The sequence below is a fragment of the Heptranchias perlo genome, chromosome 3 (assembly GCF_035084215.1).
Source record: "Heptranchias perlo isolate sHepPer1 chromosome 3, sHepPer1.hap1, whole genome shotgun sequence".
Classification (NCBI taxonomy): Eukaryota; Metazoa; Chordata; class Chondrichthyes; order Hexanchiformes; family Hexanchidae; genus Heptranchias; species Heptranchias perlo.
The window spans coordinates 106,443,979-106,471,756 of NC_090327.1; the positions used below are offsets into that span (position 1 = coordinate 106,443,979).

The 27,778-nt window shown below is 41.6% G+C and overlaps 1 protein-coding gene across 2 annotated transcripts in view; it reads right to left on the minus strand.

The window, feature by feature from the left end:
* The window catches only part of rttn (rotatin), a 316,401-nt gene that overhangs the window by 139,721 nt on the left and 148,902 nt on the right, over nt 1–27,778 (minus strand). For both annotated transcript variants that reach the window (XM_067981445.1, XM_067981444.1), the window contains exons 30-35: nt 17,630–17,740; nt 16,614–16,772; nt 13,332–13,409; nt 9,983–10,175; nt 5,545–5,633; nt 5,088–5,202 (exon numbers count right to left, since the gene is read on the minus strand). In XM_067981445.1, coding sequence (XP_067837546.1) covers nt 5,088–5,202; nt 5,545–5,633; nt 9,983–10,175; nt 13,332–13,409; nt 16,614–16,772; nt 17,630–17,740 — 745 coding nt within the window. The remainder of the gene's footprint in view (nt 1–5,087; nt 5,203–5,544; nt 5,634–9,982; nt 10,176–13,331; nt 13,410–16,613; nt 16,773–17,629; nt 17,741–27,778) is intronic.

The following is a 27,778-nucleotide window of genomic DNA, read 5'->3' on the forward strand; positions in this document are numbered from 1 at the left end:
ATTCAATGTCAAACCAGGTACAGAAAGAGAAATAAAGAGGGAATGAAAGATTGCATTAAGAGAGAGAGAAAAAAGTGAAAAAGAAAAAGAAAAAAGTAAAATTTTTAATTAAAATTTTCAAAAAAATCTCCAATGACAATTAAAACCTGAAAGAATGAGACTTCAGACTTGTAATAGTTAATTTTCAGTGTCAGGTTGTTTAGCAGTAATTAACACTTCACATTCTGTTAAAAAGGGTACTTAGATTGAAATGGACAAGTCCTAACTTTCTGTGGTGAGTACCTACCGTACATATACAGGAACTTCACACCATTCAATGTATTTGAATGGTGAGTCAGACAGCACAATACCATTTTCGCAAAGCTAATGGTAGAGTGGCGCATCTCGGACAGCAACTTCCGGATTTTTGCATTTAACTGCGCAACTGCCCTCGCCTGAAGTTGCTGTGCGATTTGCGCATAAATAACGGTGAGCGCAGTCAGCCTCATCATTATTTTGACAGCAAATTCTGGGCCATTATGTATAGGAGTGAAACAGCAGTTTTCTGGTTGAGCAGTCAGTCTGCAGGAAGACTGACTGAAAGCTGGGACTCACAGGTCTGTCCACCACTCTATAGATTAGCAGAGAGACCTGGGACAGCCATCACTCCCCAAATCCAAAGCTCCTCAAAGTACTGGATCCACCATCAGAAGCTAAGGGAAAGAAGACGATCTAAGATCAGGGGGAGAGGAGCTGCCAGCAGCGGCGGAGTGTATGGGCGCGGCAGGAAAGAGCAGCCCCTCTCGCTGTTCGCATGCATTTTCCTTGATTCGGGTGGCTGGTGAGGTCAGTGCATCTAGGTCAGCGCGAGACCTAGGTCAGTGAAAGAAGTGGCTTTTGTCGAATGGGGAGTTCTTTACCCAGCACCCATCACGGCAGAGAAACCGCTCTATCCCTGGGACAGAGGCGTGCAAGCATTCAATCCCAGAGATAGAGCAGTTTCTCTGGCGCTATGGATACTGGGTAAAGAGCTCCCCATTTCACAAAAGCCGTTTCTTACATAAAACCCACTGCTGCCTCGCGCTGACCTGCATACATTGACCTCATGGAAGTGACCGGCCCAAGAGAATTTGGGCAGAAAGGAAGCGAGCTGCAAGGGGAAGCACCAGTGATCCCAACACAGTGAAAGTTTCAGGTGCAGCAGCTTTGCAACAGGATGTGTCCTGCGTTTTAAGTTGTAAAAGGGCTTGGTGCATAGTAGGCTGTCTGTAGTTCGTAATTTGCAAATGTCCGTGGTTTCAGAGTGCCTCTTGTATATTTTACCATGTAAGTTATTTGGGTCTCTAAATAAGTGTCCGTTTTTTTCAGGTATCCGTTTATACAGGTTTCACTGTATTTGGTAGCCAGTCACGTAAAGCTCCTTCATCTCTATGTTAACATGTAAAAATAGCAGATAACTGTATAGAACTTTCCTGTTAAAACTATAATACAACTGAGGCAGGACTTTCATTTATCGTACTATGTAGAGAAGTTTAAATTTTTTTTGGTTTCCACGTGGGCCAGCAGTGCTCCCCTGCACCCCACAAGGAAACCTTGTGCCTTCCTTGACCCGGCATTCCTTCCCTTCCCCAACCGCAATGCCATTCCGATCCCCCTCCTATGCACTTATATGACTGTTGGGGACCATTCCTCCGGGTCCATGGCTGTGGCCTCCTGCCATTCAACATCCTACTCCCGCTTCCCAGCCAGCTAGGGCTAATGCGCCCGGTTCGGGCATGAGACTGATGGCCAGCATGCAAATGACGCCCTGGTGTTAAAATCTCCCGAGCTTTACGTTGCGGGGGTCGGGTGGTTAGCCTTCCGCCTTGGCCTCCGCCTGCATGGCTCCTGCCGGGGGAATTGAAGTCCAGGCTTAATTCTTTGTTAGTCTCTGTGTCTTCCATTCGCCTTTCTCTCCCTCCCTGTATACCGCTCAGACCTTCTCTAGTTGTTAATTGTAATATTCCTAATTTTCAGGATACTCACATCTGTTGACATTTGTGTTCCACATTTTTAGAGTACCACTGTCACTTTGCGGTTTCTTTCCAATTCCAATAGGTGTGTTGAAATTTGCCATGTTAGTACCAATTTCCTTTTGGAATAAGTATGAGACATCCCTTGCATTATTTTCTGTAGGCCATTTGCTTGGCCAATATTGAAGGCTATAAATGTTTAAAGTATTCTACTGTCATTTGAGTAATTGTTACATGAATCTTAATTTTATGTTATATAGTCTTCATGACATTTATTTCAGCTGCGCAAATGTACAGCTTGTGAAAACTAGGCCAACGTTTAACGTTAGTCTTCTGAAAGTCACTGCAGATGCCCTTTACAACTGCACATTCATCAGTGCGCAGAGCTGACAAATCTGAGCTTGGAAGCCACAGGAGAAACTCTCAAGTTGAGATAAAGACATAATTCAGTAGCTATTTTGTGTGGAAAATGTGAGGAGAGGTGGGGCTGGCTGGACTCTTGGGTGGGATTGGACTGATGCTAAGTGTGTGAAATGGAGGACCATGGTGGCCAACTGGATTTGGGGCATGCGTAGCTAGGATGAGGCACCAAGCAGACAACTGTAGGACAGGAGAGACAGAGTAGTTAGCATCCACATATGCCTTTAGTCTGCTGCACCTGCATTTTTCACATCAGGATTGACTTGGATCTGGCCCTGGAATACTGGGCTGTGCGTGGATTTGGTACCTTCCAGGAAAATTAACTTGGAATCAAGGGTGTTGGTACTAGATGGGAGATGCAGAAGAGAGATACAGCAGAGTGACTGGACGGTTCATGGTCACATTTACAATTTTTCCCCTGAATTATTGCATTCTTTATATGTTTATTCAGTTGGCAGTATAGAGTGGTACAGGCGAGGCAGTCATAAAAACAACCAAACCAGAAATGACATGCAAGAGTTGCTTCTAGGATAGTCTCTAGTGGCATGGGTCTGAGATCTGACTGGTTGAAGGGACAGTGGTCTCCAGCATCCAACTAGTCAAAGGGTTTCTGGTCTCTGGCTCTGTGATCTAGTTGGTTGAAGGCAATCTACGGCACTAGACACAACATATATTCTCACACATTAAAATTTTAGTATTACAGGCAGATTAATAACAAGGGAAAATAGATTGCAGAAATAAGCTTTTGCTATCACACTAAAGATTTTTTTTCCAAAAAACAGTAAAGGTGATAAGAAAAAATACAAAACAACTTAGGACTCAGTAAAAATTGAATCAAATGTTGAGTGGTCTTGGAACAAATATTAGTAGCATTGGTTCAAGAGAAAATTGTCTAAAGCTATTTTTGTCCTTATAGGGTTACTAATGCATTTGACATTTTGTGATCTCGCTCTAAAATCAAACACTTCTGTTGCAAGCTGCTAATGTTAACATGGCAAAACTCATCGCAATAACCAACCATCGGGTTTAAACTTTAGGATGTGACAAAAAACTTCACATCACAAGATGTTTTGATCAAATGTCAAATTTAGAATACTAAAAGTTGCAGTAATATTTAGAGATGACAACATAAATGAAAGAAATATACAATAGTATGGATAGAGTTTTATTACATTGGTGTTCTGCCAGAGAATTGTTACATTTCTTTAGTTGAGATGCTGTGAAAGAGGAAGCACAAACTAGCTTAATCCAACCCAACCAATTTCTTAAAAAATGGTGCATCCAATTCTCTAGGAATTGGTCCTTTCACCTCTTGGACTAGGCTCTGAGCCAGCCCTAACTGATAGGATGAAAGCCCTTCCTCTGCTGGCTACAAAAGTCTGTGAAATATGTTTGGATCGTCTCAATGCTGCTCCTAGTGGGAACAAGTACATAATAACTCTTCACAATTTGACACAAGTTGGAACTAAATTGCTAACCTCACTCAAAAACAACATGAGGATGGCTGGCATGGGAATCATAGGAATTCACACTGGTATAGTAGATGGTACTCTTTAAATATTGAGGCCCTCCAGAATAGAAGTGGTCAGGTCCAAAGATTAAGTTTTCAAATTTAATTCAGGAGTAATGACTGCAAAAACGGTTTCATATTGTATAATAGCTTTTTCCCCTCTGTCTCTCTGCGATTTTGACATGCAGATGCAAAACCCATCAAAGTCCATTCAAATTGAATAATTAGTATTTATCCACTGGCTTGAAGAAGTCATATTCAGATAGGGTTAGATGAAGTAGGGTGGGAGGAGCTTCATGTGCAGCATAAACACCGGCACAGACCAGTTGGACCGAATGGCCTGTTTCTGTTCTGTAAATTCTATGTATTTCTATGTAACAGCCTAAACATTCACCTTTAGGAGATAAAAATTATCCTTTACATTTCTGACAATCTGCTGTTCCAGTCAATAAAAGAGTAGTAATTCACATAATATGACTTCAGGATTTTAAAGCTTTTACTTCATCAGCAAGTTCCCATTTTGATGGCAGTAGAAGTAATAGTTAATCATGTTATATGTCAATTAAGGGTTCTCCAGGATTTCAGATTCCCCCTCCTGATATCAGTATGTTTGACCCTAATTACCTGTAGCTAAGTGCAACTGCCAAGTTGATCACAATCTGAACTTATACATAAACTGCGCTCCTGAAAGTTTTCAGTAATTAATGAGTCTCAGGAATATAAATAAGAGTTACTACCAACATAGACTTTTGCTACAGCTGATGAGGGTCTGGCATACTCATCCAAAACATCCTAAAGTATTTACACTTTGACGCACTGAAGGGCAAGCAGACAGACTTAAGACCGGTTTTCTTTTTGAGATAAACTTTACAAAAATAGTAGTTCAAAAAGATAGTAAACGGAAGTTGTGACATTTAAATAGGGGCACTGAGCTTTTAGTTCATCAGTGAAGCCTTCAACAAGCTCCCATGATCTCATAGTACTGGCACTAGATTCCGGTTCAAACAAAAAGTATAGAATTTCTTTTTTCAATATTGCTCTGTTAGGGTTCAGTAAAAAATAAAATAAATTTCAGGATCAGATCCAAAGTGAAAACCTTCAATATTAATTTTAAGTTAACCTCATTTAGAAAAGGAAGACTAATAAATGGGAGAACTTTAGCCTACCTTGAGCTGTTAGCCGATTGCTTGGAGATTCAACAAGAATAGGAGATACAGCCGAAGCCTGCAGCAGTCCATGGAACTCAGGTGCACCAAGTGACAAGGAAGAGGATGGCAAAATCTGAGATTTTCACAACAAGTTAAGAAAGATAAATCAATAATTTAATATTGAATACTGAAGTTTTTGATGATATTTCCTGCTTATAGCGATCTCACACTAATATCCATTTTTGAAAAAGCGCTGTATTTCAGAAATAGATTCAAAGCAAAGCATTGGAACAAAATAAAGAAATTAATGAATAAACTTGCATTTATAACTATCACCTCCTTGAATTGTCACAGCCAATAAATTACTTTTTGAAATGTTGCTACTGTAGGCATAAAAATATTTTTAAAATTCTAGCATGAAAAATCAAATATACATTCTCCAGAAATATTTCTATATTCATTGCTTGTCACATACCAAAGTGCTTGATGTTGATGGAAAACTTGACAAGTGACTGTGATTTGACAGGCTAGATGATGCTCTCCAATATTTCAGTGAGTCAGTATCTGTTGAAACAAAATGAAGTGTTATGAGGTATCAAATCTACCTCACTGTTGCTGCAATTTACATGTGCAGGTTTATGCTAGTGAATGGTGTAAGAATATGCAAGGTGCAAGATCTTGCTGAGGAATTCATTCTACAAATCCAGACAAGGTATATTCACAGTCCTCATCAGCAGCCCCACGGTGGTGATTTTCATGCCATTGTGTTTAGGATGTAAAGATTGTTGGTAATGTTCAGTCCATTAACTTTATCTGATAGACCAGCCTTCAAAGCTAGTGCCTGCTCTTGAAAGGGATTATAAATATTCAAAACATACTCAAATGGTGTGTTAACAGTTCAGTTTGTTTTGTAGTGGCACAATGGGATTAAATTCAACCTCATGAGTTTACACTTATGTAATTTGTACAAAGATTGTATTCTATTTCCATTGAGAAATGAGACAGCTTATTTTTTCTGAAAAATACTTCATCCATATTGAACAGTTCAACACCGCACCTACACTGCACGCTCCTGTAGGTAATTATATTTAATTCATAGAAAATTTATGGCACAGAAGGAGGCCATTCGGCCCATCGTGTCTGCGCCGGGTGAGAAATGAGCCATCCAGCCTAATACCACTTTCCTGCATTTGGTCCGTAGCCCTGCAGGTCACGGTTCTTCAGGTGCACATCCAGGTATTTTTTAAATGAGTTGAGGGTTTCTGCATCTACCACCCTCTCAGGCAGTGAGTTCCAGACCCCCACCACCCTCTGGGTTAAAAATTCTTTCCTCATTTCTGCTCTAATCCTTCTACCAATCACTTTAAATCTATGCCCCCCTGGCTAAGGGAAATAGGTCCTTCCTATCCACTCTATCCAGGCTCCTCATAATTTTGTACACCTCAATCAAATCACCCCTCAGCCTCCTCTGTTCCAAGGAAAACAACCCCAGCCTATCCAATCTGTCATCATAGCTAAAATTCTCCAGTCCTGGCAACATCCTTGTAAATCTCCTCTGCACCCTCTCTAGTACAATTACATCCTTCCTGTAATGTGGCAACCAGAACTGTGCACAGTACTCAAGCTGTGGCCTAACTAGTGTTTTACACAGTTCCAGCATAACATCCATGCTTTTACATTCTATGCCTCGGCTAATAAAGGAAAGCATTCCATATGCCTTCTTAACCACCTTATCTATCCGTCCTGCTACCTTCAGGGATCTGTGGACATGCACTCCAAGGTCCCTCACTTCCTCTACACCTCTCAGTATCCATCCATTTATTGGGTATTCCTTTGCCTTGTTTGCTCTCCCCAAATGCATTACCTCACACTTCTCTGGATTAAACTCCATTTGTCACTTTTCTGCCCATCTGACCAGTCCATTGATATCTTCCTGCAGTTTACAGCTTTCCTCCTCACTATCAACCACACAGCCTATCTTTGTGTCATCCGCAAATTTCTTAATCATGCCCCCTACGTTTAAGTCCAAATCGTTAATGTATACCACAAAAAGCAAAGGACCTAGTACCAAGCCCTGCAGCACCCCACTGGAAACAGCCTTCCAGTCACAAAAACACCCGTGGACCGTTACCCTTTGCTTCCTGCCACTGAGCCAATTTTGGATCCAATTTACCACATTCACTTGGGTCCCATGGGCCTTTACTTTTTTGACCAATCTACCATATGGGACCTTGTCAAAAGCCTTGCTAAAATCCATGTAGACTACATCAATTGCGCTACCCTCATCGATCCTCCTTGTCACCTCCTCAAAAAATTCAATCAAGTTAGTCAGACACGACATTCCCTTAACAAATCCGTGCTGACTGTCCTTGATTAGTCCGTGCCTTTTGAAGTGATAGTTTATCCTGTCCCTCAGAATTGATTCCAATAATTTACCCGCCACCGAGGTTAGGCTGACTGGCCTGTAATTATTCGGTCTATCCTTCGCTCCCTTTTTAAACAACAGTTCAATATTGGCAGTCCTCCAATCCTCCAGCACTACTCCTGTATCCAGTGAAGTTTGGAAAATGATTGTTAAAGCCTCCGCTATTTCCTCCCTGGCTTCTTTTAACAGCCTGGGTTACATTTCATCCGGCTCTGGTGATTTATCCACTTTCAAAGATGCTAATCCCCTTAATACTTCCTCTCTCATTATGTTTATCCCATCCAATATTTCACACTCCTCCTCCTTAACTTCAATCCCTGCATCATCAATCTCCTTTGTGAAGACAGATGCAACGCATTCATTAAGAACCATACCCATATCTTCTGCCTCCACACATAGTTTACCTTTTTGGTCTCTAATAGGCCCTATTCTTTCCTTAGTTATCCTCTTGCGCTTAATATATTCATAAAACATCTTTTATTCAGTTTATCACCCTAGCTTTTTACAAAAAGTGCCTGGTGTGGCTGACATTATCTGTCTTTTGAAGTAATGAGAGACACAACAGAATTTTACATATTATCCAGTATGGTGTAATGTAATGCCACGGTTATGTTACTGGACTAGTAATCCAGAGGCCTGGACTAAAAATCCAAAGGCGTGTGTTCAAATTGAATTCTCAATTTAGAAAAAAAATCTGGAAATAAAAAACTGAAAATCAGTAAAAATGTCCATGAAGTTGTCATAAAAACACAACTGGTTCACTAATGTCCGATAAGGAAGGAAACCTGCCATCCTTGCCCGGTCTGGCCTACAAGTGACTACAGTCCCACACCAATGTGGTTGACTCTTAATTTCCCTCTGAAGGAGCCTAGCAATCCACTCAGTTTTAATAAAGGAGAAGGCTCAATACCTTCTCAGGGTAAATAAGGATGTAAGGAATCTTACAACACCAGGTTATAGTCCATCTTTTATTCAATTTATTACCCGAGCTTTTTACAAAAAGTGCCTGGTGTGGCTGACATTATCTGTCTTGGATAATGGATGGGCAGCAACACCCACATCCCGCAGATAAATAATTTAAAAAAGCAACTTCACAATAAAGAAAGGATTATTCCCTTACACTTAACGCATAAAGTTAAGTTTCAGATCATAGGGATCAGACTATGCTTATTATCTTATCTATTGTAACTTTTATTCTTATATAGTTTCTTATTTATTTTATGTTTAAAATCTAACCTTACCCATTTTCTTTTCCCTCTACCATCCTGCCCTCCATTCTGAAGATGAGACCCACATCTCTAAAATTCAGTCTCTGAATATAAAAGGTTATATATAATTTTTTTTAACATCATGTGTTGTTAGAACAATAAGGTCAAACCCTTTACATGTTTTCAGATCACACAGCACAAGCATAGAATGTAAATGAGGTAACTTATTAGTGGGCAACAAGAGTTAAGACCAGAGCAATAATCTTTACGATAGGGGGAGAGGGTATTGGTGAGGAGAAGTTACAGGGTAAATTATTTTGCTCTCAAATTCTTATCTTAAACCCTGAATTAAAAAAAAAGGATAATAAACTAAATTTAATAATTGATCATTATATCAGATTTTGCAATCTATTTAAAAGCTATTACTTCTTTAAAGTATATAAATATATAAAATCATAATAATAACAATGGATTTTGACTCGGAGCCGGGAAGGGGACGGAAAACCCGGAAGTACGGGTTTCCCGGACGTCCTTACGAATTTGATGTAAGGGCGTCTTTTATTTATTTTTTGGTCGGTTTGCTGTCCGACAGGCTTGCCTGATTGACATGACTGGTCTCAGTCACACGGGAGCACAGCAAGGAAGAGGATGTGAAAAGCTAAGTCTTCAATTGTATGGATTGGGGGGGGCGGGGGGGGGTGGGATTGGGGATCATCGTGGAAAGCACTACTGCTCTTCTGGGCCCACAAGCTGTGCCAGAAAGGCACTCACCTACAGTTTCGGGCCTTCTTGCCTCCTCTCACGTGGTGTGAAGGAGAAGGCCCGGGAATCCCGGCTCCCAGAGGCTAAAGTCGCAAAACCTTTCAAAATGGAGGCCCACAGCCTCCTTGAAAGGTTTTAGTGACCAACTCGCCTCCTGGGAGCGGATTGGTCACCCGCCCCTCATCTCACCCCGGTGAAAACCGGAAATGGGCGCGTTGGGGGCGGGTCAATGCCCCCCGCCCCCAACCCACCCGTTTTTCATAGTTAAAATCCTGTCCAATGTGTTTAAGGTCTACACTGAATTACTAAGCTTGTTTAGTACATAAAGTTTTTTTTTAGTTTAGGACTTCAAAAGTTATGATAGCATCTTTCCAATACTAGAAGTTTACAATATCTTGTACAGGAAACAGTACTGACAAAAATTAAATGCATCTAATATCAGGTGAATCATAGCATGTTTGTATTGTCAAAGTTTGAAAATAAAATACTCAAGGCATTAATATTCTTAAAACTCCTACCTTCTAAATTACTGCTGGGCAAACAGCTGCCAGTAGGTTTTGGAAAATTCAAATCAAACAGGTACCTCCCCAGGTAGCACTGTTTTGTCATATGAGCCACATGCTCATAGAATTGACAGTGATACAGCAGAGCCTGGAGAGCAGGCAGCCCAACCAGTGATAAGCCAGATTCCTCATCATGAACACATGGGCTCTACAGAAAGGAAAGACATTCAGGCAAGTGTGAAACCAAAACCATAAATTCACAAAATCCAAAACACAATGAAATTGACTTTCCTTACTTTATCTGATTTATTAAACATATTATGCCTGTTACCTCCTTTGGGGATCCCCACTCAAGTGCACCATATATATTGGTTATATTTGTTGAATTATCACAGATTTTATTTTGGTTTAAAAACTGCAGGAATCAGCATGAAAAGCTGGATTATTCACTTTTAGGGGTAGTCATTATTCAAATTGAAGTTTACTCTATGATAGACAATTCATCAACCTAACTAGGACAATCAGATTCCTATCCCTTTATGATCATAAAAGGGAACCAACTGTGCTTTTCGCTCTTTTCACAGTTTAAGAATACCTTTTGACTGCTAGATACATAAATGTGGTTGCTAAGCAAGAAAATCTATATATTTGATAAAATAATGAGTTCAATAATTACCTCTCTATTTTATATATTGAAATTGCTGGGTGAGTCACAACATCCCATGCACTGCCTGTTATACATTTAGGTGATGCTGTGTTAGGTAAGTGCAATGAAAAATCATGTTACTTTTCACACCAACACTCAACTTGCAATTCCGTCCATGCTTATCCAATATGCCTGCAATCCATCACTCCTCCCCTTCCATGCCTGGGTGCAATTATCTTGCCACACTCCCACCCTGTTTGACCTGAATACTGCATTTAGTCTTGACTGCCCTTGTACAACATTACAGGAGATTGACTACTGATAAACCAAATTTACAACATAAGAAATAGGAGCAGGAGTAGGCCATACGGCCCCTCGAGCCTGCTCTGCCATTCAATAAGATCATGGCTGATCTTCTACCTCATCTCCACTTTCCCACCCTATCCCCATATTCCACGATTGCCTTAGTGTCCAAAAATCTATCGATCTCAGTTTTGAATATACTCAATGATTGAGCATTCACAGCCCTCTGGGGTAGAGAATTCCAAAGATTCACAAGCATCTGAGTGAAGAAATGTTTCCTCATCTCACTCCTAAATGGCTGACCAGTTATCCTGAGACTATGACCCCTAGTTCTAGACTCTTCAACCAGGGGAAACATCCTCTCAGCATCTATCCCGTCAAGCCCTCTAAGAATTTTATACCCATCAATGAGATCATCTCTCATTCTTCTAAACTCCTTATGCTTATACTCCAACCCCCTTACAACAATGGCCAACATACCATTTGTCTTCCTAATTGCTTGCTGTACCTGCATGTTAATTTTCTGTGTTTCGTGTACAAGGACACCAAATCCCTCCTAATACCAACGTTTACGAGTCTCTCACCTTTTAAAAAATATTCTGCTTTTCTAGTCTTCCTACCAAAGTGGATAACTTCACATTTCCCCACATTATACTCCATCTGCCACCTTCTTGCCCAATCACTTAACCTGCCTATATCCCTTTGCAGTCTCTTTGCGTCCTCCTCACAGCTTACTTTCCCACTTAGCTTTGTATAGTCAGCAAACCTGGATACATTACACTCGGTCCCCTCATATAAGTCATTGATGCAGATTGTAAATAACTGAGGCCCAAGCACCGATCCTTGCGGCACCCCACTAGTTACAACCTGCGATCCCGAAATTGACCCGTTAATTCCTACTCTGTTTTCTGTCAGTCATCCAATCCTCAATCCATGCTAATGTATTACCCCCAATCCCATGAGCCCTAATCTTGTGTAACAACCTCTTGTGTGGCAGCTTATCGAATGCCTTTTGAAAATCCAAATATACTATATCCACTGGTTCCCCCTTATCTACCCTGCTAGTTACACCCTCAAAAAACTCTAATAGATTTGTCAAACACGATTTCCCTTTCATAAAACCATGTTGACTCTGCCTAATCATATGATGATTTTCTAAGTGAGCTATTACCACGTCCCTAATAATAGATTCTAGCATTTTCCCTACTACTGATGTCAGGCTAACTGCCCTATAATTTCTTGTATCCTCTCTCCCTCCTTTCTTGAATGGGGTTCTACATTTGCTACCTTCCAATTTTCAGGGACTGTTCTCGAATCCAGGGAATTCTGGAAGATCAAAACCAGTGCATCCACTATCTCTGAAGCCACCTCTTTTAGAACCTTAGGATGTAGGTCATCAAATCCAGGGGATTTGTCAGCTTTAAGTCCCATTAATTTCTCCAGTACTTTTTCTTTACTAATATTAATTACTTTAAGTTCCTCACTCTCATTAGGCCCTAGGTTCTCCACTATTTCCGGTATGTTTTTTGTTTCTCCTACTGTGAAGACAGATACAAAATATTTGTTTAACATCTCTGCCATTTCCTTATTCCCCATTATAATTTCTCCTGTCTCTGCCTCTAAGGGACTCACATTTACTTGCGCTAATCTCTTCCTTTTTACATACTTGTAGAAGCTCTTACAAACTGTTTTCATATTTCTCGCTCATTCTATTTTCTCCCTCTATCAAATTTTTGGTCATCCTTTGCTGATTTCTAAAACTCTCCTTCTCAGTCCTTCCTCTGTTTATTTCTCAATCCTTTAATCTCATTGGTTATGGAGATAGACTATTTGTCCCGCTGTTCACCTGATGTCCTCGCTGTGCAGCTAACAGCTCACACTTCCAGCAACTTTTGAGGGCAAAAAATTTTAAAACCTAAACGTGCAATTGTAAGTTTAACTAATGGGGCATGTCGTGAGATGCTCCACTCCAGCAAAATCTGGCCCATTAAGTTTACCTACATAACAGCCACTTCAAAAAGTAATCTGTTGTAAGTGAAGCGATAAGACACTATATAAATACAAGTCCTAATTATATTATATTGGTTCACAGCACTAATACATCACAAAACAAGACAGTTTTCAGATCCAAGATTTGCCACAAAATATATGCAAAGGTTCCACAGCTTATATAGATAGTGCTTAAACAGATTACATAACCTTACTTGGGATTATTTGGAATAGCTCGTAAAAAAAAGTACTGACATATATAGACTGCTCCTGCTTATAGGCTGCACCCCAATATTCAGCCATCCTTCCAGAAAAAAAAGTAACCCACAAATAGGCTGCATCCACATATTAAGCTATTCTTTTGACTTTTAAAAAAATGCACCCGACATACAAGTTAATACAGTAAATTCTTTAGACTTTCCTTACCTGCCAGACATAATCCTTGGCTTCCTCCATTGTGGCTGGCATACGAATCATCAGTAAATTCTGTAGTATGGATGCTGCCTGAAAGAAACCACGCCACTGCCATCTTTCTATACTAGTTAGTGTAAGCAGTATAGCAGCATCATATGAAACCACAGAGATTTTTACAAATACAGTAAAAAAAGATTATCTAGCATGTAGGGCCTCCTTCATTCTTTGAATGAAGACAAACCCCAACTCATCACTGGGGTTGCACCAGGCAACATATTCTTGGATTACATTCTGGGAAACCAGGAAGGTAGACATCCTCTTAATATGATGTTAGCAAGATGCCTACTCACATGGTAATACAGCTCTGCGCAACACAAAGCCTCTGTGCATGAGTGAGAGTAACATTTCTTTTTGACCTATATTACAACAGGCCTGGAGGAATAGTTAGATTGGAGCATAGTGGGTCAAGGATACCTTCTATCAAAGAATGAAGATGATCCTACAAGATAAGCAATTGTTCTATCTTCTTCATTCAGCATCCTTTACCCAGACTAGTCGTCCTTAAGTTGAGGAGAATGAAGGGACCTTGTTGGCAGAGACCCCAGACATCAGGATAGATCAGCAAATGGCAACATTCCTGACTGCTAATTCCAAGCATATTTTGTAAAAATATGGGGGTTACTCTACGTTGCAGCTTTACAGGCATTGTCATTAGACAAGTGTTACAAAGATGCCCAAGAAACAATCAAACAGGTAGAGTGACTTCTTACAGAGGCATTAGGTTTCCTGCTGGAGAGGTGGTAGCAGTGAAGATTGCACTACGCTATTTATTTTGCAAGTCAGTTTAGAAACTGGTCCTCCTAGGATCTTGGGATCATAGGTAAGAAATAGCTGCTGTGTCTAGCTGAGGAACTTGATGCAATCAGTATAAAAAGTCAAAGCCCTATTAGCATTGACATAGTGGAAGCAACATTCTACTTCAGATTTATGAAGTGTTGGATTGAATGAAGGGATCACAATTTCATGCGCTAAGGAGTTTGTAAGATGGATATATCAAATTGTGTGTCAATCAGGTGGAGGTTCCAGTTCGGACTAGTGGAGGCCTGTCGAGATTCAGTTTCCAGGTGGCCTTCATGACTCGAGAAACGAAAGTGTATATTCCTAATGAACCAGATGAGAGGTTCGAATTGCAGAAATATACACATGAATGGAGCTGGGTTTCATTTTCAGGACAAAAATATGTTACATGGATTCCAGGACAGAGTCACTACATAGGAGAGGGAATTAAAAGATTTAATTGAACACTACTGAATCAATGTCTTCCATTTGGTATCCTAAACCAGTCAGGAATGGCATCTTGGTACCAGCTAATGCCAGTGTTCTCTTGCTAGTGGACCTGTCAGAAGGTGGTGCCAGGGACTCATCCCAATAGTGTAGTCCAGGAAAATAGGGCTAGATTAGCAAATAGTCTTAGCCAACCTGATTAGTCATCCTGATTTGCACCACCGTGGCGTGAACTGGAGCATGTTGGTCATTACCATTAAGTGACTCGAGCAGAGTTCAAGTCCTCTGCAGGGCTGGTATTATTAACATCAGGCTGACTCCTTTGATGAAGTGTTAATGCTATTTTTAGAAATTTAAAAAGCATAACTGTGAAAAATGTTAAGATTTAATATGAATAATTATCAGCAAGTGAAAATATTTGAGTTTTTTTTGTATTTTAAATGCAAATCAAAACCTCAGATCTTCAAATCAACATTTTTTTTTAAACAAAAAAATAAACACAACACTCTTTCTATACACTTCCTGGAAGGACTCTCTTCCATTTTCCCAGTTTTTCCGTCTCAGTCTCATCTGCTCTGCCGATGCCACCTTATACACTAATGCTTCCGATATGTCTTCCTTTTTCCTCAACCGAGGATTCCCCTCCACTCTGGTTGACAGGGCCCTCGACTGTGTCCACCCTAGTTCCCGCACTTTTGGATCCCCCTCCCTCACAGAACCACGATAGGGTCACCCTTGTCCTCACCTTTCACCCCTCTGGCCTCCACATTCAACGGATCACCCTCCAATATCTCCAGCGCAATGTCACCACCAAGTACATTTTCCCCTCCCTTCCTTCCTCTTTCAGCATTCTGAAGTGACTGTTCCCTTTGCAACACCCCTGGTCCATCACCCCTAACACGTGCTCCCCTTCCCTTGGCACCTTCCCACGCAAGCGCAGGAGATGCAACACCTGCCTTTTCACCTCCTCCCTTCCCACCGTCCAGGGCCCGAAACACTCCTTCCAGGTGAAACAGCAGTTTACTTGTACTTAATCCAACTAAGTATAATATATTCGCTGTTCACAATGCGGTCTCCTACAAATTGGGGAGACCAAACGCAGATTGGGCGATCGCTTTGTTGCACACCTCTGTTTAGTCTGCAAGCGTGACCCTGATCTTCTGGTTGCTTGCCACTTTAATTCTCCACCCCACTCCCACTTTGACCTCTCGGTCCTCTGCCTCCTACGCTGTTCCAATGAAGCTCTATGCAAGCTCGAGGAACAGCACCTCATCTTTCGATTAGGCACTTTATAGTGTTCCGGCTTCAACATTAAGTTCAACAACTTCAGATCATACCACTGCTCCCATTTTCTGTTTATTCAAAGGCCTGTTTGCCTAGGAGTACATACTGCAGTCTTTCCTCAATATACTTAATTCCGTTTTCAAGTTCAGTTTCAGTTGAGTCTAAATTGACAGATAGTTACTTAACCACAGTGCAGTATTCAGGAATATTACCTCATCATTTACAAACATCAAACAAGGAAGTCAAGAAATAGTGTTTCTTTCACAAGTGTTGCAGATTATCACATTTATTAATATGCAAGATTTGTGAAGATATTTTAAATTCTTTTGGCTTGATTTAGTCCTGTTTATTTTCTATTATTTGTACCATCTGTATCATGTTGCGTCTCTCTGCTTCTGTGTAATTATCTTACTTGTAAATAACTCTGGCCATCAGTGTACCCCGAACATATTGGCCTGACAATGTAGTATTTACCATCTTTCAAAATAGGCAAGAGGACATGGTTAACATCCTATGTGGTTTCTGGTGTCCTATATCATAATTAGAGTAATTGTTAGTCCTGTGGTATGCCATCCCTTTCATGGCATGTATAAAGTTACAGATTTTGATTCATAGGAGACTGTCTAATTATGGAAACTGCCTTGTTGCTATGAACACATTAAAAGTGTTGGGAGGAAGCTGAATCATAGCACGGGTATCTAAACATTATTTAGAAGCATTACTCACCTCTTTGCGAACCATGCTGCACTCAGATTGATCCAGAAGGATATTTAGCACTGTGCCCCATAATCCTCCAGAAATGTTTTGACAGCTGGCTGCCAATGCAATGCAGCCATTTTCAACCAGTGTAAGTGCTGATCCAATACCCAAGCTGCCAAAACGGACCTAAGACAATTTGAACAGAAACTAGTACATATTTTTGACACTGAAAGAAATTATTACAATTAATTTTGGTCTTATCACTGGCATAACACACACATTTTATATTTCAAATGTAGAACCACACTTCCTGAATGACATGATTCGAAAAAAATATTTAGATTTGTGCCTTTTTTTGCATTAACGTTAGAATATGAACAAAATGTGCATGAAGCAAAGGAATATAACATGTTTTATACAGTTAAAAAGATCAGGCTAATAAATAATACTAGGCTAAAACAGGAAGCTTCTCAGGAAGCAATAATAGTGAAGAGATTACCAACTTAATATATTTCAGTAGTAGCACACGTGGACATATGGTGGTAAAGTGACTACTCAAGTGTCTAAATGCATGAAGTGAAATGCACCTTCTTATAAATTTGATTGATAGTATATTTTTTGTTAATTAGTACTAGGAACTGTGAATAGTATAATCTATTTATTAGCCATGGTGCTTACCACAGATGAAAATTGCTCTCGAGAGCGTAGGGTGCAATTTTACCTTTAAGAACCTGGAGCTGGTACTGTGACTTGAACACGATGCTGCTCTTAAAATAATAAAGTGCTTTCACTTGCCTTAAAGGATATGGACTATTATTCAAATCTAGCCAGTGTTGAGAAGTATGGGAAGACCCAGAGAAACTCTGCATTGGGAAGTGCTGTATAAATTCAGCTCCTGTGGGAGCTACTGAAAAGGTTAATGCTGTGAAACTATGCAGAATTAGCAAAAAAAGAAGAGAATCAGAGAGCAGGTCAAGAGCACTGACCCAGCATTACACAAAAATGGATTACTATTAAAACCATAAGCAGCAAAACCTATATACCTCAGGGTCTCGGTCAACCCAGAGAGGAATGAGCCATGCTAGGCCCAGTCGTGATGGCATCTGATCCTCATTGTTATGCTCGTACGCCAAAGACCACAGGGATATCCAATCCTAAAACAGGATTAAAAGAAAATGAATGAAACTACCCTGGTATTTGATGTTCAAGACAAACTTTCACCTGGTTTCTATAACCTCAAATATGGTGGTGCAACCTATTTATATATGTCACTTATATAAAAAAAATACACATAACAGTGCTGCTTTACAAAAAAAATCACTTGATAATATTAGCAGACTGGTACAAATTTCGGGTGTGCACTAGATATTCTCTCAGATTCGACAGGAACGGTCTCTCCTATAGGTGGACCTACAATCAGGAGTTTACCTTTAATGCCAATGTAATCCCTTGTCGTGCGCACTGGATTCTGTACTACTGCACGTGTTCCTACTATCTTCCAGAAGGCATGCTGGTCAGCTCTCTAGTGAGGAAAAGCTAACTATAAACCAATAAGTTGATTTATTTTACATGTAACATGTGAACGAACAGAATAACATTTACTATGATTTTGAATCCATTTCATAATGCTCCTCAGACATAGGAAATAACAAAGTATACCCGTTAACAGGCCGCTCTCACTTAACTGACTAGCAAATCTCAAAGTAGTCAGCCCTAATCTTTTAAAGGGAGTTCTTAGCCACTGTGTCTAACTTCCATTCCAGATTACTGCAGACTGTCTGTCCTTTCTGAGCTGGACAGGAAGCCAAAGGCTTGACCTTTGGCTGTCTTCCAGCTCTCCATGTCCAGAGATTGGCCAGTTGAGCCAACAATCAAACCGGTTACTACTATCCTACGTTTGGGCTTTGCTGACAGCTATCCTTGCTGGGCTCTGCTGACAGCTATCCTTGCTGGGCTCTGCTGACAGCTATCCTTGCTGGGCTCACATGAATGAAGTTATTCCAACATATTACATATGGCGTTTACTGGAACATCTTTTGAATCTTCACTCTCTCAAGATCATGCGATGTGCCGGAAAAACTTCCCAAGCCAGTTCATCTAGATTTAATTTGCAATCCCAAAAGCTCATGTATTCAAGTGGCTTTAAGCCTGGTGCTGAATTTTATTTAATGGCAATAACTTGATTTAAACTTTGTAATGTAGGACGGATTTTGGGAAATGAAAAATCCCGAACATCATACGGACGAACACTGAACACGACCTTCCTCTGTGTGCTATTTTAATGGAAATGTTAATCGTTGGATGGGTTGGTGTATGAAAATATTAGATATAAAAAAAGTCTCAGGATGTCCCAAAGCACTTTACAACCAATGAGGTACTTTTTGAAGTGTAATCACTGTTGTAACATAGGAAACACAGCAGCCAATTTGTGCACAGCAAAGTCCCTCTATTAGCAATGAGATAATAACCAGATGGTCTATTTGTTTTTAAGGTGTTGATTGAGGAATAAATATTGGCCAGGACAACAGGGAGAACTCCCAAGCTCTTCTTCGAAATACTGCCATGGGATATTTAGATTTCCAGCATCCGCAGTAATTTGCTTTTGATTTGCCTTAGTCTGTCTCTTGCCTGGAAGAGGGCTGGAATGTTTGACTGGCGCAAAATGAAAGCATCATGACAACTGCCAGGGGATCTGGTACACACCTGCAGAAATCTCTTCTTGTGGTCATACACCAGCTGTGCATTGATGGAGTGAAATCTCTTGCAGTTAATGAACACTGCTGGTTCATGTGGTGGTCCTCGGATTGCCGGGTGTGTGCAATTGATTGCGCCCTCCACTTGTGGGAAGCCAGCCAGAGAGGAAAAACCCAGTGCTCATTCTAGATGTTGTTGTCGCAGGGGAAGTTCACATAATTGGACGCCCTGGCAAACAACCCATCCATCACCTGCGTTATTCACTTGCGGCTGATGATTGAGAGGCCCTGCAGATGTCATCGGTGGAGCCCTGGAAGGAACCAGGGCAAAGGAATTCAGGGCTGTGGTTACTTTAACTGCTATAGGCAATGTGTGGCCACAGGGTCCAGCCGGGAGCCTTCCTGAAGGAGGCTGCAGATGTCTGCGACCGCCTGCCAACTCAACCTGAGCCTGCGTAGGCACTGCTCCTCAGAGAGGTCCAGGAAACTCAGCCTCTGCCTGTACACCCTCTCACATGGGTAGTGTCTACACTTGCCCTATTGACCACAGGTTTCAATTACATAATTCCACGTGGAACAGTACATAGTGTTCCTCATAGAAAGTCCCAGCAGTTCAATTTATTAACCATCCGTGTTACGCTATCTTGATTATTCCTCCTTGTCCTCTTCAACCTCTACATGGTATCGGACACTGTTGACCACGCCTTTCTCCTTCATCACTTTTCCCATATTGTCCAGCTCCATTGGATTATTCCGGTGTAGTTCCGCCTGCTCCAATGCAGCCAATGCATTTCCAGCAATGCCTTCTCTTTCTAGCATTGCAGTCAACTCTAGAGCTCCCCAAAGATTTATCCTCAACTCCCCTCCTCTTCATGCCTCTCGGGGACATCATCTACACGTACGGGGTCAGCTTCCATAGGAATGCTGATGACACATAGTCTACCACATTGGACCCCACAACTACCTCTGTGCTCTTCGACTACCCGTTTTCATTGTCATTGATAAATAAAAATGTCCTTCAACTGAACACTGGACTAAAGCCATCACTTTCTGTCCATGCCATAAACTCTGCTTCCTTGCCATTGATTCCATCCTTCTCCCTAATCACTTGCTCGAGTCAAATCGGGCCATGCAAAACTTGTCGACACACAGTTGAGTTTTAAACCCCTCATCCTCTCCATCAAGATTTCTTACTTCCACAATGCCAGTCTCTACCTCAACTCAGCCCCTCCTCTCCGCCACCCCCCCTCCTCCGCATTGCTACAGAAACATTTGTTCACTCTCATATCTAGACTTGACCTTCCTCCATAAACTCCAACACATTCAAAACTCAGCTGCCGTATCATGTCCTGCATTAAGTTTCTCTGACCCATCATCCACCATCCTTGCCAATCTACTCTGCCTCCCTATTCCCCAACATATTGAATTTTACTCCTTGTCCTCATCTTCAAATCACTGTATGGCCTCAACATACCCTACCTTTACAACCTCCTCCAGCCTTACATCCCTTCCCACTCTTTGGTCTTCTGAATCTGGCCTTTGTGCATTTTCACCCACCTCCTTCACCCCACCAATGGTGGCAGATCCTTCAGCTGCCTTGACTCTATTCTCTGCAACTCCCTCCCTAAATCCCTCATATTTTCTCACAGGATGTGAGTAATGCTGATGAAGCTTCTCTTGTTGCCCTGTGAGGTTGATGGTGGGCCACCTTTTGCACTTCTGTCGTCCTTGTGGTGATGGTGCTTCCCCCAATGGTGTTAGGTAGGGAGTTCTGGGATTTTGATCCATTGATAATGAAGGAGTGACAATATATAACCTCAGTCTGGATGGTGTTGCAACTTTGAGGGGAAATTGAAAATGATGTTGCTCTCATTATATTACTCCTATTGTTCTTCTCGGTAGTAGAGGTCACAGGACACTGAGATGCCGTAGAAGCAAGATTGGTGAGTTTGTTAGCATTGCATCCTGTAGATAGTACAGACTGCAGTCACAGCACAATGGTGGTGGAAGGGTGGATATTGAGTTCAGTGATGTGGAGATGCCGGTGATGGACTGGGGTTGACAAATGTAAGGAATCTTACAACACCAGGTTATAGTCCAACTGTTTTATTTGAAAATCACAAGCTTTCGGAGGCTTTCTCCTTTGTCAGGTGAGTGAGTGTGGGATTCCATGGAAGGTTACCGCATTCATATTCAGAGAACAATACCTGGTGATTACAGATAATCTTTCCAACTGCCCATTGTCAAGGCAATCAAAGTGTTCAGACAGAGTGATGTTACCGACAGGACCACCGAATACACATTTTCTTCCTATGGACCCATGGCGAAGAATCACTAAAGAGACTACACGATAACATCAACAAGTTCCATCCCACCATCAAGCTCACCATGGACTACTCCTCAGAATCGGTTTCTTTCTTGGACACACGAATCTCCATCAAAGACGGGCACCTCAGCACCTCACTCTACCGCAAGCCCACGGACAACCTCACGATGCTCCACTTTTCCAGCTCCCACCCTAACCACGTCAAAGAGGCCATCCCCTATGGACAGGCCCTGTGAATACACAGGATCTGCTCAGACAAGGAGGAACGCGATGGACACCTACAGACGCTGAAAGATGCCCTCGTAAGAACGGGATATGACGCTCGACTCGTCGATCGACAGTTCCGACGGGCCGCAGCGAAAAATCGCATAGACCTCCTCAGAAGACTAACACGGGACGCAACCAACAGAGTACCCTTCGTCGTCCAGTACTTCCCCGGAGCGGAGAAACTACGCCATGCTCTCCGCAGCCTTCAACATGTCATCGATGACGACGAACTACTCGCTAAGGCCATCCCCACACCTCCACTACTCGCCTTCAAACAGCCACCCAACCTCAAACAGACCATCGTCCGCAGCAAATTACCCAGCTTTCAGGAGAACAGCGTCCACGACACCACACAACCCTGCCACGGCAACCTCTGCAAGACATGCCAGATCATCGACACAGACACCACCATCACACGAGAGGACACCACCCACCAGGTACATGGTTCATACTCCTGTGTCTCGGCCAACGTTGTCTACCTCATATGTTGCAAGAAAGGATGCCCCTGAGCATGGTACATTGGCGAGACCATGCAAGCACTGCGACAACGGATGAACGGACACCGCGCAACAATCGCCAGACAGGAGGGTTCCCTCCCAGTCGGGGAACACTTCAGCAGTCAAGGACATTCAGCCACTGATCTTCGGGTAAGCGTTCTCCAAGGCGGCCTTCGAGACACACGACAACGCAAAATCGTCGAACAGAAATTGATAGCCAAGTTCCGCACCCATGAGAACGGCCTCAACCGGGATCTTGGGTTCATGTCACGCTACACGTTACCCCACCAGTGAACAAATGTTATCTGTTTTTAACACAACGGGTCATTCGCTGTCTTTCTCTTCCTTTCGGATGTTTCTCTCCCTCTCTCTCTCTGTTTTGTGTTCTGGCCGTTTGTGTATTCGGTGGTCCTGTAGGTAACATCACTCTGTCTGAACACTTTGATTGCCTTGACAACGGGCAGTTGGAAAGATTATCTATAATCACCAGGTATTGTTCTCTGAATATAAATGCGGTAACCTTCCATGGAATCCCACACTCGCTCACCTGACGAAGGAAAAAGCCTCCGAAAGCTTGTGATTTTCAAATAGAACAGTTGGACTATAACCTGGTGTTGTTAGATTCCTTACAATTCAGTTCAGTGGCAGGGCTTCAAACTGCTTTCCCTTAGATGATGAAACGCTTCTGGTTGCTTCAGCTGCATCCATGCAGAGGAGTGGTGAATATTCCATAACACTCCTGACTTGAGACTTGTAGAGTGCAGAGATACTTTGAGGGATAAAGGGTACCAAGTTTTGACTTGCTCTTGCAGGCACAGTATTGATATACTGGTCCAGTTCAGCTTTATCAATGATGAGTCCCAAGAAGTTGATTATGGAGAACTCAGCAATAGTGGTGCCACTGAAGGTCAGGGGCAGATGGTTGAGCTTTTTCTTGTTGAAGATGGTAATTTGCTGGCACTAATGTGGCACGAATGTTATCTGCTTCTTGTCAGCCAAGCATGGATGCTGTTCAAGTCCTGTTGTAGGCCGGAAAGGGCTGTTTTATTATCCCGACTTCTTTCCCTACCTTGAAAAGACTTCCTAAAATTCATTTTTATGACCAAGCTTTTAGTCACCTCGCCTAGCTCTCCCACAATAGCTCAGCATCTGTTCCCTTTTTTTAAAAAAAAGCATCTATAAAGTGCCTGGAGACATTTTTCGATGATAAAGGTGCTTTATAATTACCAATTGTTGCAGTTGTTCATAATTTTTTAGCATACTCAAAGAATTAAAGATTCTCAAAGATGTAACAGGAAAACATCTAGAAACCAAAAGTACAATAAAGAATAGTCAGCACGGATTTCAAAAGGGAAGGTCATGCTTGACCAACCTTATTGAATTTTTTGAAGAAGTAACAGAGGGTAGATAAGGGTAATGTAGAAGATGTAATATATTTGGATTTTCAAAAGGCCTGGGATAAGGTAGTAGACTCATGACTAAGGTTAGAGCATGTGGGGTCAGGGGACAAATAGCAGAATGGATAGCAAGTTGGCTACAAAACAGAAAACAGAGAGTAGGTGTTAAAGGTAGTTACTCAAACTGGCAAAAGGTAGGAAGTGGTGTTCCAAAAAATTGGTGCTGGCACCACCGTTGTTCACAGTTTACATAAACGATTTGGATTCAGGAATCGGAAGTACAATTTCAAAATTTGCAGACGACACCAAATTGGGGGGGTATAGTTAATACTGGGGAGGACTGTGACAAAATAAAGAAGATATTAAAAAACTTGCAGAATGGGCCTGTAATTGGCTAATCAATTTTAATATAGATAAGTGTGAGATGGTACGTTTTGGTAGGAAGAATAAGTTGGCCTCATAGTCCTTGGAAAATAAGAGTCTAATTGGGTAGAGGAGCAGAAGGATCTGGAGGTACAGATACGCAAATCACTAAAAGTAGTGATGCAAGTTAATAAGGCCATAAAAAAAAAAAAACAAAGCACTGGGGTTCATTTCTCGAGGGATAGAACTGAAAAGCAGGGAAGTTATGTTAAACTTGTAGAGAACCTTGGTTCGACCACACTTGGAGTACTGTGAACAATTGTGGTCTTCATATTACAAAAAGGATATATAGAGGCACTGGAAAAGGTGCAGAAAAGATTTACTAGGATGATATCAGAAATGAGTGGTTATACCCATCAAAGCAGTGGGAGACATTCAAAGGGGTGATTCAGGGGTTCAGGGTAAACATGCTCCCACAAAGAAAAAGGGAGGGGCTGCCAAATCTAGAGCCCCCTGCATGTCAAGAAGCATTCAGGGTAAGATAAAGCAGAAAACGAAAGCCGATGATAGACACCGGGAACTCAAAACTATGGAAAGCTTAGAGGAGTATACAAAATGCAGGGGTGAAGTTAAAAAGGAAATTAGGAAAGCAAAGAGAGGGTATGAAAAAATATTAGCAGGTAAAATCAATGAAAACCCAAAGATGTTTTATAACTACATTAAGAGCAAGAGGATAACTAAGGAAAGAATAGGGCCTATTAGAGACCAAAAAGGTAAACTATGTGTCGAGGCAGAAGATATGGGTATGGTTCTTAATGAATACTTTGCATCTGTCTTTACAAAGGAGAGGGATGTGTAGGGATTGAAGTTAAGGAGGAGGAGTGTGAAATATTGGATGGGATAAACATAGTGAGAGAGGAAGTATTAAGGGGAAGTGCTTTGTTTTTTTTTATGGCCTTATTAACTTGCATCACTACTTTTAGTGATTTGTGTATCGGTACCTCCAGATCCCTCTGCTCCTCTACCCAATTAGACTCACTTGAGCCAGATGAAATGTATCCCAGGCCGTTAAAAGAAGCCAGGGAGGAAATAGCAGAGGCTTTAACAATCATTTTCCAAACTTCACTGGATACAGGAGTAGTGCTGGAGGATTGGAGGACTGCTAACATTGTACCGTTGTTTAAAAAGGGAGCAAAGGATGGAACGGGTAATTACAGGCCAGTCAGCCTAACCTCGGTGGCGGGTAAATTATTGGAATCAATTCTGAGGGACAGGATAAACTGTCACTTAGAAAGGCACGGACTAATCAAGGACAGTCAGCACGGATTTGTTAAGGGAAGGTCGTGTCTGACTAACTTGATTGAATTTTTCAAGGAGGTGACAAGGAGAATCAATGAGGGTAGCGCAATTGATGTAGTCTACATGGATTTTAAGCAAGGCTTTTGACAAGGTCCCACATGGCAGACTGGTCAAAAAAGTAAAGGCCCATGGGATCCAAGGGAATGTGGCAAATTGGATCCAAAATTGGCTCAGTGGCAGGAAGCAAAGGGTAACGGTCCACGGGTGTTTTTGTGACTGGAAGGCTGTTTCCAGTGGGGTGGCGCAGGGCTTGGTACTAGGTCCTTTGCTTTTTGTGGTATACGTTAACGACTTGGACTTAAACGTAGGGGGCATGATTAAGAAATTTGCGGATGACACAAAGATAGGCCGTGTAGTTGATAAAAAGCTATAGACTGCAGGAAGATATCAATGGACTGGTCAGATGGGCAGAAAAGTGGCAAATGGAGTTCAACCCGGAGAAGTGTGAGGTAATGCATTTGGAGAGAGCAAACAAGGCAAGGGAATACCCAATAAATGGGAGGATACTGAAAGGTGTAGAGGAAGTGAGGGACCTTGGAGTGCATGTCCACAGATCCCTGAAGGTAGCAGGACAGGTAGATAAGGTGGTTAAGAAAGCATATGGAATGCTTTCCTTTATTAGCCAAGGCATAGAATATAAAAGCATCGATGTTGTGCTGGAACTGTATAAAACACCAGTTAGGCCACAGCTTGAGTACTGTGCACAGTTCTGGTCACCACATTACAGGAAGGATGTAATTGTACTAGAGAGGGTGCAGAGGAGATTTGCGAAGATGTTGCCAGGACTGGAGAATTTTAGCTATGATGACAGATTGGATAGGCTGGGGTTGTTTTCCTTGGAACAGAGGAGGCTGAGGGGTGATTTGATTGAGGTGTACAAAATTATGAGGGGCCTAGATAGAGTGGATAGGAAGGACCTATTTCCCTTAGCGGAGGGGTCAATAACCAGGGGGCATAGATTTAAAGTTTTTGGACTAAGGATTAGAGCAGAAATGAGAAAAAAATTTTCACCCAGAGGGTAGTGGTAGTATGGAACTCACTGCCTGAGAGGGTGGTAGAAGCAGAAATCCTCAACTCATTTAAAAAATACCTGCATGTGCACCTGAAGAACTGTGACCTGCAGGGCTATGGACCAAATGCGGGAAAGTGGGATTATGCTGGGTGGCTTGTTTCTCAGCCGGTGCGGACACGATGGGCCGAATGGCCTCCTTCTATGCTGTAAGTTTTCAATGAATCTATCTATGAAAGATTGAACAGGCTCGGGCCCTTTTCTCTAGAAAAGAGAAGACTGAGGAGTAACCTGATAGAGGTCTTTAAGATTATGAAAGGGTTGGATAGGATAGACGTAAAGACAACCAGAACTAGGAGCCATAAATATAGATAGTCACTACTAAATCCAATAGGGAATTCAGGAGAAATGTCTTTACCAGAAAGTGGTTAGAATGTGGAACGCTCTACCACAAGCAGTAGTTGAGGCAAACAGCATAGATGCATATAAGGGGAAGCTAGATAAATACATGAGGGAGAAAGGATATGTTGATAGGCTTAGATGAAGAAGGGTGGAAGGAGGCTCATTTGGAGCATAAACCCTGGCATGGACCAAATGGTCTGTTTCAGACTGATTTGAGTTTTTCGTCTCGTGTTCTTTTTTTCTCTCTCTCCTTCCCCTGCCTCTCTTTCTCTCCCTCCCTCTGTTACACACAGGCCCATCATCTTTCAACATTAGACTCATTCCAAACTGACTGCTTTATAATTTGGAATTAAAACTGATCCTCTTATTGCTATCTGATGGGCTCTCAGTCTGTTCCAATTCCTTTTCCTTTCCACATCAGAGGCTATTTTGAAGTCTGTAATTGTCGACCCTGTGAGAGAATGATTTGTTGGGAGGAGGTAAATATTCTTGTGGAACGAATTGCAATGAAAAGTTTGTATTCCCGGGGTTGTTGGTGAGGTAAAATTGAACAATCGTAAATGTCTGTTTGCTATGGGAGATTTTACTGTAATTTAACATCTGAAAAGATCAATTCAATATTTTTATGAAGTAGAAGTTCTGAAGGACTGCATAGATTAGAACAATGACCTATCATCGCTGGGATAAGAGTTTGAATTTAGCTCAGGATGATAGAACAAATATCTATGCAGAAAAATTGAGATAGCCCCTGTAACATGCATAAGATTGTCTGTTTGAAGAAATGTTTCTAAAAAAAAGTCTCTGGGATGTAAGTCTTCACGAGACATTTTAAACAAAACTATGTTATCTTTCCTTTTCTTGCACTATAGAAGAATGTTA